The 14,825-nt window shown below is 43.1% G+C and overlaps 1 protein-coding gene across 1 annotated transcript in view; it reads left to right on the plus strand.

Moving 5' to 3' along the window:
* The first annotated feature begins 2,666 nt into the window (after positions 1 to 2,666).
* The window catches only part of slc2a15a (solute carrier family 2 member 15a), a 35,642-nt gene continuing 23,483 nt past the window's right edge, over positions 2,667 to 14,825 (plus strand). Inside the window, exons 1-3 of the mRNA XM_004573798.4 lie at positions 2,667 to 3,157; positions 5,022 to 5,120; positions 11,246 to 11,406. Coding sequence (XP_004573855.1) covers positions 3,113 to 3,157; positions 5,022 to 5,120; positions 11,246 to 11,406 — 305 coding nt within the window. The 5' untranslated portion in view covers positions 2,667 to 3,112. The remainder of the gene's footprint in view (positions 3,158 to 5,021; positions 5,121 to 11,245; positions 11,407 to 14,825) is intronic.

Genomic DNA, 14,825 nt, shown 5'->3' on the forward strand with positions numbered 1-14,825 from the left:
TATTCACTGCATCAGTAGTTTTTATGACTTACGGTCCTTTCTGAAGTGTTTTTGTATTTTTCACATACAGAGGCAAACACAGCTGCTTTAATGCTTTTCTCAAGGAATTTAATTGCTAGTGAAATTTGAGAGACTTTGATTTCTTGGTAGATTGTTAGTATTAATCCTCCTAGCATGTCTGACTTTTCAAATAAAAAATGTTCCCATGTCAACTGCTTGCAAAAGCTTTGCTGGAGGGTTTTCCTAGTTTACTAAAAATGTCCTTCTAATTTGTGCTTACCGGGGTCGTTATAGTAATGCTGAGACTCTAAACCCAGGAAAGCAATCTACACACACACACGGGGAAGATCTGACCCTGTCCTAAAACAACAGAAGTAATGGCAAAGAAGTGCAAAAGGTAACTTGTTAAATTTCAACATTTCTCTTTTCCAATTATGAGTTCGATTGGATGAAATAGGTAATGAAAATGAAGTTTAATGGTTTTATTGATTTTACAAAATATTTGGGTAATGTCATTACAGTTTGTGAAAGTAAAACCTAAACAAAGAGCACGGTATCTAACACGGCTACATAATTCAATTATGAATTCAAATTAATTATTGTGGCTGAGGTTTTCTTTTTGTTTGTTTGTTCTACTTTGTACAGCACTTTGGTCAACCTGTTGTTTTTAAATGTGTTTATAAATAAATTGAAATTGATTGATGATCGAAGAAGAGCATTTTGGAAAAGCTAAAAATGAACTTTGGATAAAGTGTTGTATTAGTTATGATAAACACACAGGTGGTTACAACAAAATCAAAAATGACTGGAGCCTCTCTCTCATCCTGCATTCAGCTGCATTCTGCTTAGTCTGCACCCCTCCACGTACTCAGCTCTTCAGGCCCGAAAGCCATCTGATTCGTCTGCTCCAGATTTACTCGCCCAGAGTGTCGTTCCCACAGTCTGGACTCTCTGCTCGGTTCAACTGGAGTTCCTCTGCTGCTGTGTGCAGCAAGCAACCGTCTGTTCTCTGTGTGTCCACAATGTACTCAATATTACATCTGCCACCTGCTCAGTCCGCCATAATTATTCATCTCTCTACGGTCTCTTAGCTGCTACTTACAACAGATGGCTGCTATCGTCAGGTAATAGCTCATGTTACCATGTGTGCTAGCAGGTTAACATTTATGGCAACTGTTTAATACTTCAGTGTTTTTGAAACAGGAGCCTTACTGACCTTTTCAACCTAAAGTTCTGTGTAGTGTTAACTAAAATTGAATGAATGTTAAATACTCAGCAGTTGGTGAGGTGTGAAGTTGTGTGTCAGCTGGAGGAGTCACAGTTGGTACTGAAAGGGTTGAAAATGAGTTTCTAATCACTGTGGTAATCTTAGTGGTTACCACGGTGAAAAGGTGTGTTTTAGCTAAAACTACAGTCCCTTAGCTAACACTGTTCAAGTAGTTTTAGTACCTGACAGTGTGGCCAGCTAAACCTGAAATAAATAAAATAAAATAAATAATGGGCTAAAAATACTAAATGAATTTCCACGTGTCATGAAAAAAGTTTCCAGGAGGAGTCAAAAATGAATGCAGACTTTATGTCTTCTTCTATATTTGTCTTCTAAAAATGATTTTCATGTAGGACTAATCTGCCAAAAGCAAAAAGTGGTAATGCTGTTCTGGATGTGTGTTGTCCTACAAACACACCTAACGTGTACTTTTAGTTCTGTTTAAGCACTAAAACAGCATGAAGACTTGTGTTGTACTCGAAGAACACTGTTCGGCCTTTGCATGTTTTAAAAAGGACAGAAATTGGCACATATAACCTTCATAATTCTGCAATTCTTTGTCTCAAACCTTATTTCTACTATGCCTTCTGTTCTAATGTAACCTAGAGCTTGCACCAACATGCAGGTACAAAAGTACAGTAAGCCGAATTCTTCTGAATCCTTCCGAATCCTTCCTAGGGCGATCGTGGCTCAAGAGTTGGGTGTTCGTCTTGTAATCGGAAGGTTGCCGGTTTGAGCCCCGGCTCAGACAGTCTCGGTCGTTGTGTCCTTGGGCAAGACACTTCACCTACCGCCTACTGGTGTTGGCCAGAGGGGCCGATGGCGCGATATGGCAGCCTGGCTTCTGTCAGTCTGCCCCAGGGCAGCTGTGGCTACACCTGTAGCTGCCTCCACCAGTGTGTGAATGTGAGAGTGAATGAATAGTGGCATTGTAAAGCGCTTTGAAGGCCCCGAAAAGCGCTATATAAATGCAATCCATTATTATTATTATTAATCCAACACCACAAAAAAAATTTCTTTTAACTTTCGGGCAAATTTCAGAGATATCTAGCGGTATCGCAGTTAATGAGTGCAGTAGAGTTCGTGTGTGCCAGGAGGCTGGATTTTAGAACAAAACCAGCTTTTCAAGGAACAGCAATAGAGGTAAAGTCACAGGATTAAGAAATGTGTAATGCAAAGCAGGTGATTGTTCACGGTCACAGTAAACACTGCCCCTCTTCTTTCAACTACAACCAAAATTATGAGCACATGATGACTGTGATTACAGGGGGTAGGGCGGGGTGGAAGGTTCACTGAGGACAAATGCACTCAAAGATTAACAGTCTCACTGTGTGGTGGTTCCTATAAATGCAGAAGAAATACCGACAGTTCTCTTTTACTGACACGATAAGTATATACGCCGTGCACTGCAGATCACAGAGTTTATTTTGGAAAGCATGTTGTCTTAAACGGTCTCTCATCTTCTCTTTCCTCTTTGCCTTCATTCTTGACGTCTGTCTTGTCTCACATGTGGAACCTGTTTGACTTGGTGTTCCCTTTCTGTTACTCCTCTTCTTTCCCTCTCTCTAGCATCGATTTCTTTCTTAGTGAATTGACTTAGAGCTAATTGCTTCCAGCAGGCTTTTCTCCAACTGTGTCACGCTGCTCTCCATCATGTGATGATACGATGTGGGTTTGTTACTGGGGGCAAACAGACTGCTCATTGGAGAAAAAGCCTGGAATACTTCAGTCTGTGGTTAAGAGCCTGTTTGACCACATCTGCTGCGAAGGAGATGAGATTCTTTGCAGTGTAGAGAAATCATATTTTTCTTTTTACTTTTTGGGACCAGCTGACACGTTTCTTAAATGGCTGAGGAGGTTTTAATTCCACCGTCGGGGAAAATCACTTCGGTAAGTCCAGACAGACGGGCACTAAACAGAAGCAGAACTATCAACTGACTGATCCCATCCTGTGCTGGACATTAATTATAGCAGCTAATAGCATTTAATACCGAGAAGAGGCCTCTGCTTTCTTATTTATAATTTATTTAGTGTTATTATTTAAGTGAGGTTGAAAGTTGAAACAAATTTATTGCGTAAAAAGAAATCGCTATTTTTTTTTAAATAAATGACACAAGATTTACTCATTTTTGGAAACTGAGTAAACAAAATAATGTTTTCAGTGGGTCGAGCTTAATAACTGAACAGAAAGCATTCTGAATTTAATTTGTCGCGTACATTCGTAAAAAATCAATGAAAACTCTCAGCTGTAAGAATCTGTTTTTAATTTTATTTCTATATTACACCAAATAAAGCTTTAGGGACCCAAACACAGACAAAGGAAAATCAGGATTTTTGACCAAAAGCGAACCATTTATTATGGCTGGTGGTCATAATTCAAACATTGTCATCGTCCTTACAAATGTGGCTGTATTTAAAGGGAAATAAGCAGGTTTTTGAAACATGTGTTTTATTGCCTATAGCTATTGTTACAACAAGATAATTAACTAAACACAAATTCCTTTACTTTTTGTGTTAAGTTTATATACAGTTAAAGACATTTGCAGATATTTAGATTTTGTACATCTTGTTAAGACTTACACACAATACTGTAGTATTGTGTATAAGCTACTGTTCATTTCTTAATATTTTGCTAGGAAAATGGGAAAGGTATGGTGGTTGATTGAAGCATGTGTCAGGATACATGGAAATACAATGTACAGGGAAAAACAGCTTGAAAGATAATATTTGGAATGACCACCTTTATTTTTCAACACAGTCTGAACCCTTTTTGTCATGTAGCACCGTGCGGCAGCAGGTGGAGCCAGGAGTCAAAACACAAAAGCTTCTTGAAGAACAGTCCAAAGCTCTTCTTTCCATGTTTCCAGACTATTTTTCTATTTGTTGTTAAGATTACCCTATACTGCTTCAGTAACAGTGAACTTCAAAGGAGCCACGGCATCATGTTATAGACATGGTTGTAGACAATCTGTTGTACCTCGTACCTACTTTTGCACCTGATCGCTCCATAAGACCCATTGCACTGATGTTCAGGTCTATTCTTGTGTAATTTAGCAAGCTTTGGTGAACAGTAGATGGATCAAATGCATCTCTCTGGTGCTGCATCTGTCGTTTGCAATATTATCATTATTATCAATATTTTCATTTAACTGCTGTTGGTGCAACAGTACAATTGTATGCCTGTCAAACTGACAGTAATACATTATATATATATTTTTACAACATGATATAGAAACACAGAGTCTGAAGATACAATTTTAAATGAGTAATTTGGTGAGTTGTCTGTTACGTATAGACACACCAGTTCATTCTCTTGGAAAGGCTTGGTGCCTTATCAGTGCTTGAGCGATTCAAGAGTCAGTGTTAAATAGCTTAAGAGTCACACAGTCCTCTAAAAGATAGTCAGGTGCAATGAGTGCACTGAAAATGAATAAAAAGTAGCCGGTGTCCAAAGAAAAGCACTGAAAGACTTCCAGAAAGTACAAGAAAGTCTGACTCATTAGAGCTAAATATAAAGAAAGTGTGTGTGAAAGACTTGTTTTTAAGATGTTTTTAATCTGATTGCTTTACACAAACATGCCAACTTTCTTATGTGACATACAATCAGAGATTTGTGAATGTTGGTGAAAAAATGACAACTTAAAACTTAACTGATTTTTTTATTCACACAGCGTATAAAATGTTTTGTCTTAACTTTAAGAAGCTGTGAGCTCACCATCATATTCTGCATGTGTCTCTCCTGCTCTGTCTGCAGCACCTCACTGCCTCTTTGCTGGCAGTGGCATTCCTTACCTCCTTTGGGAGCTCTATGCTTTATGGGTACAATCTGGCTGTGGTAAACTCCCCTGCTGTGGTAACACACACACACACACACACACACACACACACACACACACACACACACACACACATCTGGAAAGTAACTTATTGAAGTGCATTTGTTTATAACAGCCGTTATATTCTGCATGGCCAGATCTTGCATATGAATCTGCATGATCTACTGGCCAGGAATTTGGTTTTGGAAGCTTTGTGGTTTCAGTGTGTTTAAGTTTGTAGTCCCAGTAATATCGATTAATCATACAGCCACTCAAAGTTGCCGCTTTCGGCCAACATAGATATCCAAACATTTCTGGCACAGCTTCCAAGATGGAAAAGGACAAAGATTTTTCTTATTCATTTTATTTATAGCTCCTGTGATTGCTGTGTGTAATTTTAACTTGTTTGCATTTTTCTGTGCACTTTTGATATTTAACTAAGTTTGGGACCATTTCCCCTTTAAATCTGTAGTGGTTCAGTCCATTTGGGCTGTGGTACAACCATTGGGTTTAACCAGTCAGCCAGTACAACCCCCTTAACTGCTGATTGGTTAGCTTATTTATGTGTAAATGTGTGATTGGTGCACTTGGAATTCTTTCTTTATTGAAACACAAAGTATTGGTATTTTGTAAAAAAAAATATATATATATATTTTTGGTGTTTTCTGTTGAAAACGACAGTTTGTCTGAGGGAGGGGAGCACGTGCCCTCACAGTTACCCCGAGATAAAAATAAGACTCATACTCTGATGTCGCAGTTTTCATGAAAACTGTTTCTCCGACTCAGCGGATCTAAATAAATTGAAGAGGTATGTTCTGGCATGTGACTGTTAAGTCATCCTATCAAGTCGAAATTACTTCTGTACATGTTTAAGTTACACTCTGTTAAAAATGCAGATGTATTAAGAACAGTTGTAATAACACACTCTGAACTGCATAATTCTGAAAACAGGATTTTATCAGTGATTATTTTTTATTAAAGGTCAAAACACATCAATGGCATTCACTAAGAAAGATTTCCAGACATGCAGAGATGGGGCTTTGCTGCTTGTCTGTAGAAAGACTCACCATCATTAATAAGCAACGATCATTTCAATAAAATTCAAATTAAACTTGGCAGCTGAACAACAAGCACAAAAATTAGAAAAGCAGAAGTCCCTCATTTTAACATTGTGATAAAGTTTGTTATGAAAACGGTCCTCTTCTTTTTATTTTCCCAGTGTTTTGTAAATACTTCATACGTTACAATCACAGCGATAGGATAGAGAGAATATTTGGGTGTGGAAGTCGTTGGCTTCTGTGGTGGCTGTTTGGTCACCTGATGTGTGAAGAAAGAATCTGTTGTGAATCCGTTGTCGCTCATTAAGACCAGGTTGAATTTGAAGGTTAATCCTCTCCTACCTGTAAGCACATAGAGCTTTTGTACGTATAACGAGCTAACCAAATCATTGAAGAAAGAAATAGTTCAGCCTGGACACTTATTTGTGGGATATGTACCAGTTGTTGGATTTGTGTCTCTTTCACAGTGCGAAGGTTTGGAACCAGAGTATTAAAATAATTCGCAAAGGTGATATACTAAAGATATACTAAGATTAGTGGCAGATAGCTTGAGTAATGCTTTCCACCAAGAAAGCAGATGTGACTGGGATCGTTACCACTATAACTGTTCATTTATTTGGAAAACGTGAACAGTGAAGATTTCCAATAGTTTCAAGTAGCAAGCCCGAGGAGTGATCTCTGCGTGAAATATTTGCATTGCAATAATTGTTGGGCATCACAACATCCAGCAATAAATTAAATGTATGTTTTAATTTCAATTTTGTATTGTATATAAGAACATTAGCAGCGCAGTTAAAAATGATTTTGTTCAGAAACATAGGCCATAAGAAGATCATTGGTAGCCTTTCATCTGACTGAGACTCTTTAAATAAAGCATTTCTCTGCAGATGATCAGTTTGCTGTTTTACACCTTGTCCTTCAACAAATCTTCAGACAAAAGTCAGATTAGAGAGTGGCTTTAAATTAGCTAAGAAACTGGGTCAAGTAATGCCTTTTTAAGTAAAGGTTTAATTACTGCGTGTAAAGGCCTGTGGTACAACCCATTAACAGAGAAAGGTTGATCATATTTAAGACTCAAGCATGAATTAATTGAAGACATCTACTGTGATAAAGTCTACTCCCCACTGCTGTGTAATCAATTATTGTGAATGTAAATGTTATGTTATATAAAGTTACGTTGAAACCAAGCACACCATTGTTTTTCTTGTGACATTACCAATAAGTGTGATGTGTCACATGGCCCTCTTCCTATTGAAAAAACAAAAGTTGTATCCAAGATGGCCGACTTCTAAATGGCCACCATGGTCACCGCCCATCTTGAGGAGTTTGCCCCCTCACATATACTAATGTGCCACAAACAGGACTTTAACATCACCAACCATTCCCATGTTATTACGGTGTGTCCATAGAAACGGCCCACCCTGTATAGTGTGATTACAGTGGTGGGTGGGTTCTTTTACATTTTGACAGAAACCAATTGAGTCTAATAACAGATTAAATGCCATGTTGAGGCTGTCATTTTTAGCATCTACATGGATGTTAAAATCACCCACAATAATTATTTTATCTGAGCTCAGAACTAAATCAGATAAAAAGTCTGAGAAATCAGAGACTCGGCCTGTGCTTTGAGGAAGCTGACAATCAGAATGACTCGGGGGTGTTGATTCGTTTAAACTAACATAATCATCCTGCTGTAACCAGGTTTCTGGAAGGCAGCGTAAATCAATTTGCAAATAATTGCTAATTCACAGGGACTAACAGGGACTTAGAAGAGAGAGAGCTAATGTTTATTAATTCACATTTCACTGCTTTATTCTTTAGTGCAGTTGTGGATAATATATTGTTCTTTCTTTGTGGTTTTTTTTTAGTGTTTAAATTATTTGGGGGGGGGGGGTAACAAGAGGAGAGAAGCTGTTTCCTGGTCTCTGGATAGTCACATTAAGAGAGGTGAAATAAATATAAATATAAATATAATAGCAGCTGATTGGTTTTGCTAATTCAGCACTGTTCAACTTGATGTAAACACACAAAGTAGATATTCAAAAATGTAAGCATTTGGAAAAAAGTCAGGGTCCAAAGGAGAATAAACCCAGCTGGGGTTAGAACCAAGAATCTGAGCTAACAGTGGTTAGCTCTGTCAAGAAGAGGAAGCTTCGGTCTGTTACCTTGCTTGCTCAAGCTAAAGTTATCTGAATGTAGTAATATAAATGTTCACATAAAGGGGTAGGTGCTGGCACCTGATATCTGTATATTTCTCACAAAATAAACTGCTGCTTTTACTGACTGAAAAATATATCTGATAATAATGATCATCAGGAAACCCAAAGGAGTTTGGTCTTTGAGTGCTCTTGCTAGTCATGAGAGATCTTTTCGTATCTGTTACAAGTAAATATTCGGTTTGAAAATGCTGGTCCATGGCTGGTCTCAGTTCACACGGGGGTAATGAAAATCTCAAATAAAAATGATCTTCTTTGTTGAAAAACCAGGCATGCTGCTCATGCTCATGCTCGAGTAGCAGCATGTGTCTGTCAGTTTTCCCGGCACGTGACACATGGTTCAGGGGAAACTGAAGTTAGCGCTAACACGTGCTGGCACATGTAAACTGATGATCAGGAGGTTTAGGTCAGACAAGACTTGTGGCTTTAATTCCAAAATATCAGAGTGAAAACTGAAGGTCTGTCTTGCTCTTATGTAACCATGATGTCGAAGCCACATGATACAAACACAGGTTTTTTTTACTGAATTGTATTTAGGAATCTGATGAATTCACACATGTATAGATTCCTTATATTTTGCATGGAAAATGGAAAATTTGTGCATTTATTTATTGAAATGTACAAATATACACAGAAATACAGTATCCAAGGCAAAAACTGTTCAGTTCTGATAAGCTTGATTCAATATTTGGTATTACCCCCGTTTGTTCTTTAACACAGCCTGAACCCTTTGGGAAGCTTTCTTGTAATTTCTTTTAGACTTCATGAATAGTTCTCAAACATTTGTTGTCAATATGATCCCACACCACCTCAGTATATTGAGGGGGTCTTGGAACGTTTTGGGCCACCTTTAGCAAGCTGCTCTAAAATGATTTTTATTTCTGTAACAAAATCTGACCTTAAAAACCTTTTCCCAAAAAAATATTTACGTGAGCAGACTGTGCAATGGCAGCCAGTAATAGAATTTATTTATTCATTTTTATTCAGACAAACTAAAGTCTAAAATAGGCAGTGATGAGACACAGCTATGACTAATCAAATGGGACAAAAACTGAATGCAATTCATAAGAACACATGACTATCAGGAAATAACTAAACAGGGAACACCAACAGGGTAACAGGGAAACACTGAAGGCAGGATACGCTAAAGGAAAAAACACAATACACATAATAATCACGAACAGAAACTAGACAGTAAAGCTAATAGAAATTAAAATGCAGGATTACTATAAACAAAAAGATTAACCTAAAAAAAGAGATACAACAAAAGCTCTGGAATGTGTGCAGGGCTGTGGGAATGGTGTCCCCTGTCCATTTGACTTTACCCTGAGTCCCGGTTATGTGGAAGACAGGCCTTTATGTATCCGGTCGTTAAGTGATGACGTGACGAATCCTACTTCCGGGTCTAAAGTAGTCTGCGTTTAATATGGCTTTTGTGTTGTTAACATGTTTAATGTTTTGTATTTTCTTCTATTTGATCTCAAAAAGCTCCTAAAACAGTCAGTGATCCCTGTTGACCTCCCTCGGCTTTTATTACCGCTAATCATTTATTTAAGCTCAGTTTTTAAAACCTTAGGATGTAACTACAGCCCAGCCCATGCAGCAGTATATGAATGACTAACCTCGTATTGTGGATGGATTATCTCAGTTGTTCTCCTGGCTGAAGTTTGGTCCTTTTACAGCATCCTGCCATGCGATTACATTTGTTCCTGACCACCGAGAACACTCACGTTAACTTTTATCCAGTGGAAAAAAAGTTAGCTTGTTTATATTATGCTAACATAGCTGTGTCGCTAGCGGTCACGTAGCACATCATTATATACCAGCTAGCCCAACTTCAGTAACCCTACAAACGTCACTGCTGTTTAGTTTTTGGTCTTCATTTATGTTGGAAGTGATAACAGAGCTGTACGTTTGAATTTGTTTCCAAAACCCGGCAGTCAGGACATGCTATATTGTATTTAGATAGAAGCTAGCGAGCTAACTCCCTGCTAACTTCTAACTCCGTTAAATGTCATAAATTCCGTTTTCATGGATGCCTGGATGTTAAACTCAGTTGTTACACCTGGTAGAGCAGAACGCTGATCATTTTATTAAAGATGAAAGACTTTAGACAGTTTTTCAACTCTCAGTAATGCCACAGTGATCGTTTGATATATGGACCTGCAGCGGAGTTTAGGCCCAGACACGGCTAGTGACGTCAGAATTAACGACCGGATAGCAGCATAAGCCTCTCCAAACATTTCATGACTACACACATTAAGGCAGTGGGTGTGTAGTCACTGAGCACTTTGGAGCAGATGACTTTGGCACAGGAATGATGGTTGTGGAGAGATAGTGGACTGTGACAGTGAGAGGTTAAACATCCTGGTCAGGACTCCCTCTGGCTGGTCAGCGTAGGCACAAAGTTCTTTACCAAGTACTCCGTCCAGCCCAGCAGCTTTCCTGTTCACAGCTTTCAGCACCTGCCTCACCTGGTGTTCCTGGAAGACGAGAGAGCAGTGGCTGGTGGAAGCGCCTCAGCTGTGTCAGGGCTCTTTGTTTCAAAGTGAAAGAAGAGGTTTTAATTCTTATGCCAACGTGCTCTCATCAGTGGTGGAGAGGCCATTGCCCTCAGCCGGAAAAGGGTAGAGTGCCCACTCCGGGTCAGGGGCAAGTGACTGCCTAACGTGAGGACTTTAAATATCTTTGGGTCTTGTTCACGAGTGAGGGGAGCGGGAGATCAGCAGACAGCAGCTGGAAGGATGTCGACGCTGTACAGGTCATGGATGAATGGATGGGTGGATGCATGTCTTTCTTTCATACTTTTTTGTTTCTATTCTTATTTGATCTTATTTGTATGTCTGTTATCTAAATGCATCCTATTTGTGCTCTTCCTCACACTGTCAGTACATCAAGGACTTCTACAACAAGACAGTGGTGCGACGCAATGGAACAGGACTCAGTGAGGAGACCCTGACCCTCATGTACTCTCTGACTGTGTCTGTTTTTGCGGTTGGAGGTCTGCTGGGCTCACTCATTGTGGGGATGCTGGTCACACGCTATGGCAGGTAAAACATTCGTCTTCATTTTTTTTTAAACTTAATTACTGAGAAGTATACAACAGTTTCTACTGTACATATTGTAACGTTCACAAGAACCAGACGGTTGGGTCTCAGTTTGTCCGTTTATTCGGCACATAAGCAAGCGGGTTGCTAACTCAGGGGAGAGCGCCCTCGTGCTACACCTCTCTTCAGCCTGGCACCCACACAACACAGAACCCAGGTCCCCCCTCCCCTTCCTCCACACCACCCTCCCTACTTCCTGCAGCACAACCAAACATGAATCTTAAAGGAACAAACAGTGTGCAAAGATAACCAACATGTACAATAACACTTAACCATCGTTACACTGCCCCCCCAGCAATAAGTTCCTCGTCCCCAAGGGAACGACACAGTCTCTGAGGCGGGGTGGTAGCCTACGTTCCCTCCTTGACCTCCTGAGCCCCTGAGGTGGGCGCGGAGCGTCGGGGCTTTGGGGTGAAGAGTCCGAGGGAGGGGAACGCAGCCCCGGTCGGGGGCCCCTCTGAGCAGGGTCATGGACGCTCTGTACACGTCCCTCTGGAAAGGAGGGGAGGGACTGCCCTCTGTAGGGGGCCATCCGGTCTCTGTGCAGCGCTACTATCCTCCCCCTAGGAGGCAACTGCACCCTGTAAACAACCTCCCCCACTCGCTCTAGGACGCTGCAAGGCCCCACCCAGCTGCTATCCAGTTTAGGACACCGTCCCTTCTTTCTCTTTGGGCTGTAGACCCACACCAGCTCCCCAGCACGGAAGTGCCTCCCCTTAGTGGTGATGTCATAATTCCTCTTTTGGCGCAGGCCTGCCTTCGCCAGCTGCTCCCGGGCGTAGGAATGTGCAGAATCCAGCCGGTCCTGCAGCTTCCTTGCGTAGTCCCGGCCTGGTGGTGCTTCTGGCACGTCCGGGGGCTTCCCAAAAGCCAACTCTGCAGGAGTTCTCAGCTCTCTCCCTAACATGAGCAGGGCAGGCGTACATTGGGTGGAGTCTTGCACTGCCGACCTGTAGGCCATGAGGATAAGGGGAAGATGGTAGTCCCAGTCCCGTTGGTGTTCTGAGGTAAGGATGGCTAGCTGCTGGGCCAGTGTCCTGTTAAACCTTTCCACCAGTCCATCGCTTTGGGGGTGAAGTGGGGTGGTGCGGGTCTTCTTAATCCCAAGGCGTTCACACATGGCAGCAAATACCTTGGACTCAAAGTTACGCCCCTGGTCACTGTGGAGGGTCTCTGCTGTTCCAAAGCGGCTGAACATCCCCTCCACTAATACATCAGCGACAGTCTCAGCCTCCTGATCTGGGATGGCATATGCTTCCGGCCACTTGGTAAAATAGTCCATGGCCACAAGAACATAGCGGTTTCCTCTGTCTGTGCGAGGAAATGGGCCCATGACGTCCACAGCTACTCGCTCCATTGGAGCCCCTGCTGGTTGCTGCTGAAGCTGAGCCCGGGACTGGTCCTGTGGCCCTTTGTGTGAGGAACATGCATCACAGCTCCGGCAAAAGTCCTCCACATCCCTCCGCTGTTGACCCCAGTAATAGCCCTGGCGGAGGCGGCGGAGAGTCTTAGAGACCCCAAAGTGGCCGGAGCCAGTGCTCCCATGGCAGGCTTCCAGCACCGCTGACCTCAGCGACCTTGGCACCACAACCTGCCACCTCTCCTCCCCCGTGGCAGGATCCTTCCAGGCACGCTCCAACACCCCCTCCTTCAGCCTGAGAGCTGCAAACTTGGCCCATAGCCCCCTGGTACAGATGGAAAATCCAGTGACCTCATCCCAAAGGGGTTGCTCCCCCTTCTCCAGCCACTGCAGGACCGGCAGCAGGTCTGTGTCTTGTTCCTGCCGTGCCCTCCACTCCGCTGCATCCACCACCAGAAGAGCCCTGCAGGCGAGCTGTGCTGCTCCGTCTATTGTCGTGAGTTCCCGCTCTATTTCCTCTCGCTTCTCACAGTAACGGCAGCCAGCTGCAGCACATGGGCGGCGAGAGAGGGCGTCTGCGTTAGAATGGTGCGTCCCTGCTCTGTGCTCCACAGTGAAATTGAAGGCTTGGAGCTCCTCCAGCCAGCGAGCCACCTGTCCCTCTGGCTCCCTGAAAGACATCAGCCACTGGAGGGCAGCATGATCAGTTCTGATAACAAATGATGTGCCGCACAGGTAGTACTTAAAGTGTCTCACCCCTGCCACCACAGCCAGCAGCTCTCGTCGTGTGACACAGTAGCGCCGCTCACTCCTGTTCAGGACCCGACTGAAGTACGCCACCACCTTCTCACCTTCCGGCCCAACCTGCGACAACACAGCTCCCAGCCCCACATTACTTGCGTCAGTGTCCAGGACAAAAGGCAGGGTGGGGTCAGGGGGGGCGAGGACTGGGGACTCTGTCAGCGATTTGCGGAGGGTGTTGAACGCCTGCTGACAGTCCTGGGTCCAGATGAAGTCACGGTCCTTCTGCAGCAGGTGGAAGAGTGGTGCGGCTATGGAGGAAAAGCCCTTCACAAACCTCCTGTAATAAGACGCCAGTCCTAGGAAGCTTTTGAGCTGTTTCTGGTCTGCTGGTGTGGGCCACTCGGTAATGGTGTGAATTTTTTCCTCCAAAGTGCTGATGCCCTCACGACCCAGCTTGTGGCCCAGAAACTCCACCTCCCTCCTCATGAAGTGGCACTTGTCGGGATGCAGCTTCAGGCCTGCAGCCGCCACCCTCTCCAACACTTGTCTCAGGGCATCCAGGGCAGCATCAAAGGAGCTCCCGTGCACTAGAAGATCATCCAGGTAAACCAGACACCGTTGCCGTGGGACGCCAGCCAGCACACTGTCCATAAGCCTCTCGAAGGTCGCAGGAGCATTGCAAAGACCAAAGCTCAGGACTTTGAACTGCCATAGTCCCCTGTTAGTGCAGAAGGCTGTCTTCGGTCTGGATTCCGGGGACAGTGGCACCTGCCAGTAGCCACTCCGCAGGTCCAGGGTGGAGAACCAGGAGGACCCGGCTACTAAGTCGAGAGACTCATCAATCCTGGGAAGGGGGTAAGAGTCCTTCTTCGTCACTTTGTTGAGTGGTCTGTAGTCCACACAGAAACGCATCCTAGGACTTTTTTTCTTAGGCACCATCACCACCGCGGAGGCCCACGGGCTATCAGATGGCTCTATGATGCCCGCCTTCATCATTTCACACAACTCTCTGTCTGCAGCCTCCTGATGAGCCAGGGGCAGGCGGCGGGGGCGCACTTTAATAGGCTGGGCATCCCCGGTCTCAATGACGTGCTCTACCAAGTGTGTCAAGCCAACATCACTTTCTTTCAGGGCAAAAATGTCACTAAACTCTTTTAGTACCTGCCATAGACTCTCTTGCTGCTGTGGAGTCAGCCCCTCACAGTTCTTTGACCAGATACTCCTCACTGCTGAGAGCCTCTCCTCCTCCTCCGCTCGC

Source organism: Maylandia zebra, linkage group LG13 (genome assembly GCF_041146795.1).
Source record: "Maylandia zebra isolate NMK-2024a linkage group LG13, Mzebra_GT3a, whole genome shotgun sequence".
Classification (NCBI taxonomy): Eukaryota; Metazoa; Chordata; class Actinopteri; order Cichliformes; family Cichlidae; genus Maylandia; species Maylandia zebra.